Source organism: Lipotes vexillifer, unplaced genomic scaffold (assembly GCF_000442215.2).
Source record: "Lipotes vexillifer unplaced genomic scaffold, Lipotes_vexillifer_v1.1 scaffold690, whole genome shotgun sequence".
Lineage (NCBI taxonomy): Eukaryota > Metazoa > Chordata > Mammalia > Artiodactyla > Lipotidae > Lipotes > Lipotes vexillifer.
Window position 1 is genome coordinate 3,235,886 of NW_006798376.1, and position 4,683 is coordinate 3,240,568.

The window sequence follows — 4,683 nt, forward strand, 5'->3', positions numbered from 1 at the left end:
AGAGGGTAAGGAGGCTTTTAAGGCCTGAGATGCAGTTTGTGCTTTCTCCACAGATTCTGAGGGTAGTGCAGAGTATTCCTAATTGTGTAGTTCCCACATGCAAACTAGGCCCAGAAGCACAACAGTTCAACAATGTGGGCCTTGTGTATGTCTGAGGGAATAACACCTCACATCCACTTTGTTGCCATCACCTGACAAGAACCAAACAGAATTCTGTGGTATAAATTTGCATTAGTGTGCAAAGTAGCTGCATAACGATCCTGCAAAATTGTGGTTGGAAATATTTTGTCTTCGTGTGGATTCATGAAGGTTTAAAAACATGGTCAGGCTTAGAGAACAGACTTGTGGTTGCCAAGGGAGAGGGGGTGTGGGAGGGAAGGACTGGGAGTTTGGGATTAGCAGCTGTGATACAGGATGGATAAACAGCAAGGTCCTACTCTCTATATAGCATGGGATATATTCAATATCCTGTGATAAACCATAATGGAAAAGAGTATATATAAACAAAAAAAAAGGATGTCAATATGTGTAAAAAAAAAAAGACATGGTCAGGGAACCAGTCTCACCAAGAGCTACTTTCAGGTTCCTCCACTTATTCAGAAACATTTTGCTTATACTACATAGAAGCAAAAAAGTAAGAGTTGATATGCAGCCTGCACAGCCATTTTGGATCCATTTATAGTCACATTGTATCCATACATGTCTACAAAACGCAGCAAAATAAAGAGTTGTGGGGTGATAATGCATATGATCAACGAAGACTGAAGCCAGCCCATGGGGTTAATCCAGTTAAAACATCCCTAGTCTTTCCCCTCTGGACCTAGATTTTTGCCTTGACTATAGCTGGATAATTGTTGCAGGAGTTTCCTTCTGTCTGCCTGTGTGAAAGCAGCCATGGGGTATGTGATTGAACGTAGACAGTTTGTCATTCAAGTTGTAGTTGTGAAGGTAAGCCATGTTCTGTGTGGGTCCTCAAGGAACGGTTCACCTATGCCCATCACAAGTCTAGTTCATGGTGTGACATGTCAGTTGCACATTCAGCTGTCTCAGGAGGTCCACCTTGTCTTTGAACACTACACATTACTTGCTTTGCCTGTTTTTGAGCTCTAGATAAATGAAATCATACAGTATGCCCTCCTTTTGTGTCTGATTTCTTTCAACATTGTGTTTGCAAGACCCATCCTTATTATTGTGCATCATTGTATATTGTTCATTCTCGTTGCTGTTAGCATTTCCATTATGTGAAACACTGTGATTTACTTACCAGACTGCTGTTGAAAGGCAGTTGGGTGTCTTTCAATATTTATAACAACGCTGTGAGGTAGGTGCTATTATTCTGTCCATTTTGCAGATGGGAAAACTAAGGCTTTGAGCAGCTTTAGTATTCATTTATCTCAAGTCACACAGGCTACTGTGGTCTAGCCAAACTTGAGCCCAGGTCGCCTGACCTGAGAGCCCGTAATCTCCACCCTCAATCTATTTCTTTACTGAAGCAGTTCTTTGATCTGTTTTTTGTCTTCTGTCATTTTAAATGATTCAGTTGTGAACTTATGGGAGCTGAACCAGGAGACAAATTTCTGTCACCGGATCACACATGAACTCATCCCTCCCCCTGAGACTAAAGCTTTGTTCCTAGGTCAAGTTTACTGAGCTTAGAGTAAGGGCTTGCCCAGGTGGTTCCAGTAGTTCACCTGATGTGTCCAAATCCCTGTAAATGCTGTGTGTGGTCTCAAGCGGGGCTCCCCACTTCAAAAATATATTTAAAATCTGAAGAGACTCTTGAGAGGAGAGTGAGCACATCAATTGTGTTAGTATATCTCTGGCTTTAACTGTTTTGGTTCCATGATACATGAAGAAACCTGAGGACTGTTTTGGGTTTTTTGTTTTGTTTGTTTTTGCGGTACGCGGGCCTCTCACTGTTGTGGCCTCTCCCGTTGCGGAGCACAGGCTCCGGACGCGCAGGCTCAGCGGCCATGGCTCACGGGCCCAGCCGCTCCGCGGCATGTGGGATCTTCCCGGACCGGGGCACGAACCCGTGTCCCCTGCATCGGCAGACTCTCAACCACTGCGCCACCAGGGAAGCCCCTGTTTTGGGGTTTTTTTGTTTGTTTTTTCTATATTGAGGATTTTTTTTTTTTTTCCTGTATTGAGCCTTCTATGGCTGTTTGTAGGAAAAGAAATGTCAATTCATACTTTATTTTTTAAGAAAATTTTCACAAATGCGTTTTTCTTCCTGTTGCTTCCTGGGAGACATTCAAGTGAAGGCTACAGATTAACACTGGAAAGAAATACCAATTTTCTAGCCTTGGGGTCAGGAACCCAGTACAAGGAAGTTTATAGGAGGCCAGTTTTTGGCCTCTTCCTGGATGGAAATGGCAGAGCATAAACGGGACCACCCTCTCCCGAATTCCATCGTTAGTAGCAAATGAGATGTTCTGCTCTTGCGTCTCTTCATGACCATCTTAGAACAATGCAGAAGTTTGCTGGATCTTTGGTGTGATGACAGGAGAGAATACAGAGGAGACCTGCACCTCCCCTCAGAGGACAGACAATCCCTACCCAGGAAGGCAGCTCATCCACTTTGCTTCCTGCTCTGGAACATACGGGGTAATTTTGACAGCTTTCAAATCTGGATGGAAGTTTTGTTTGTTTGTTTTTGTTTTGTTTTTAAATGAAAAAGTTGATTGTTTATATATGTATAGGTAGGTTTTACAAAGTTTTAAAAGGCATTTAATAAAAGTTAAATGTGCGGTCCACCCTCTGTAGAACTTCATCCTTTTCTTCCAGACACTCCTTTCCACTGTGGAATTTGTGAGCTGTGCTAGCCAGAAGAGCAGCAGTTTAAAAAAAAAAAAGGGCAATTTTACTCCTTGGTGGTTAGAGGGGGAGGGTGCAGCTCTTTAAAAATGTCTGAATTCAGTCTTTCTCCATTTCTGAAACTGCCTTCTCTTCTCCACAGTGTCTTCATATAATCATCCTCATGCCCCACCCCATACCCCCTTGCCCCGCCAGGATTCTGCATTCCATCTCAGCCACTCCCCTAGCCCATGAACCTGCTCACCACTAATTTCAAGGTAATGTGGGAAAGCTGTATTTCTTTAGATAGAGTATTAGGTCTTGCTGGAAAAAAATATCTAAACTTTGAAAAATATCATGTCTGACATTTCAGAACTGGCTGTAAAACTCTAGTCTCTTTAGATAACACATACTGTTCTCCTATAATGTGCTTGTCTTTAGCAGTTACCAGTTTGGAACCAAGACTTTTAAGCTGTCCTTTCCCCTCTGATTGACATCAGAGAAGAAGGGCATTCCATTCCTATAAATTATTGAAAATAATTTATAAAGAGAGAATTTCATAAATGGAGTATAAAAAAAGAATGAGGCACAGAGATAAACATCTTCAGTGTTCAAATGGTTTATGTATGTAGTAAAGGCAAGGCTAGAACTTATTTTCTGAGAAGTAAACCCCTAGTAAGGTGGCAGATAAAATACAAGATTTCCAGTTAAATTTGAATTTTAGATAAACAACAAATAATTTTTTAGTATAGCTATGGCCCAAATATTGCATGGGACATACTGTATTTTTATTTGTTAAATCCGACAACTCTAACAGAAGTTTTCAATATGGTTTCAGCACAATTTCAATCAATTAATATTTTCTGAGCACTTTCTGCCCAATGGTTAGGCTCAGAGGTGGCCTCAGGCAGGCCTTGTGTGTGTGTCTTCCACCATTGTACCCACAGCTTCTACACAGTCTTTGGCATATAGCTAGTGCACAATGAATATTTTTTGAAAAAATTAATCAAAGGAATAAAAGAAATCTAGAGTATGATGAACTTATGACATGTGTAACCTAGGTAGGAACACAAGCTCACATATATAACAAGCTAATGTGACTAATGCTATCTTATTTTGGATTTTAACTAGTTAATTTACTTACTAGACTAGCTCATTTATGTAAAGGATCCATATTCTGAATATGTAAAAGTTTACTCCCACTTCGAAAAGAAGTGATAACCGAACAGGAGATTGAACAACAGTCTTATCTAAATTTAATGCAGTCTTCTTAATTATCTATTTAAAACTGCCCTACTGGACATATTGCTACCTATCTTCTTTCACATACACTTTTGTTCTAATGTTCTAATCAAATAAGTCGTGTATCTGTAATACATTTATTTCTGACAGGAAATGAATTTGATCAAGAGGAAAACGAATGTGTACTACTAGTCAGGTATAACATTGAGCCATACTATAAAGTAAAAATTATTGATCTGTATTGTTTCTCCAAGGAATTTATAACTCTTTATAACACTTTCATTTATAATAGCACTAAATAAAAAAGTTGATTAATGTAATATTTTTCCAGTGTAAAAATTAGGCATATGGAAATTCTTATTGTTCATTGTTAGTTTCACTATTTTGCAAAATATAATGATATAACACACAAGAAAATTTAATATAATCATAAATTCAGGGCTTCCCTGGTGGCGCAGTGCTTGAGAGTCCGCCTGCCGATGCAGGAGATGCGGGTTCGTGCCCCGTTTCGGGAAGATCCCACATGCCGCGGAGCGGCTGGGCCCGTGAGCCGTGGCCACTGAGCCTGCGCGTCCGGAGCCTGTGCTCCGCAAATGGGAGAGGCCACAACAGTGAGAGGCCCGCATAACGCAAGAAAAAAAAAAA

The 4,683-nt window shown here is 40.5% G+C and overlaps 1 protein-coding gene across 1 annotated transcript in view; it reads left to right on the forward strand.

Moving 5' to 3' along the window:
• The first annotated feature begins 894 nt into the window (after positions 1-894).
• PAPSS2 (3'-phosphoadenosine 5'-phosphosulfate synthase 2) overlaps positions 895-4,683 on the forward strand; it is a 52,538-nt gene continuing 48,749 nt past the window's right edge. Inside the window, exons 1-2 of the mRNA XM_007470318.1 lie at positions 895-948; positions 2,467-2,607. Coding sequence (XP_007470380.1) covers positions 895-948; positions 2,467-2,607 — 195 coding nt within the window. The remainder of the gene's footprint in view (positions 949-2,466; positions 2,608-4,683) is intronic.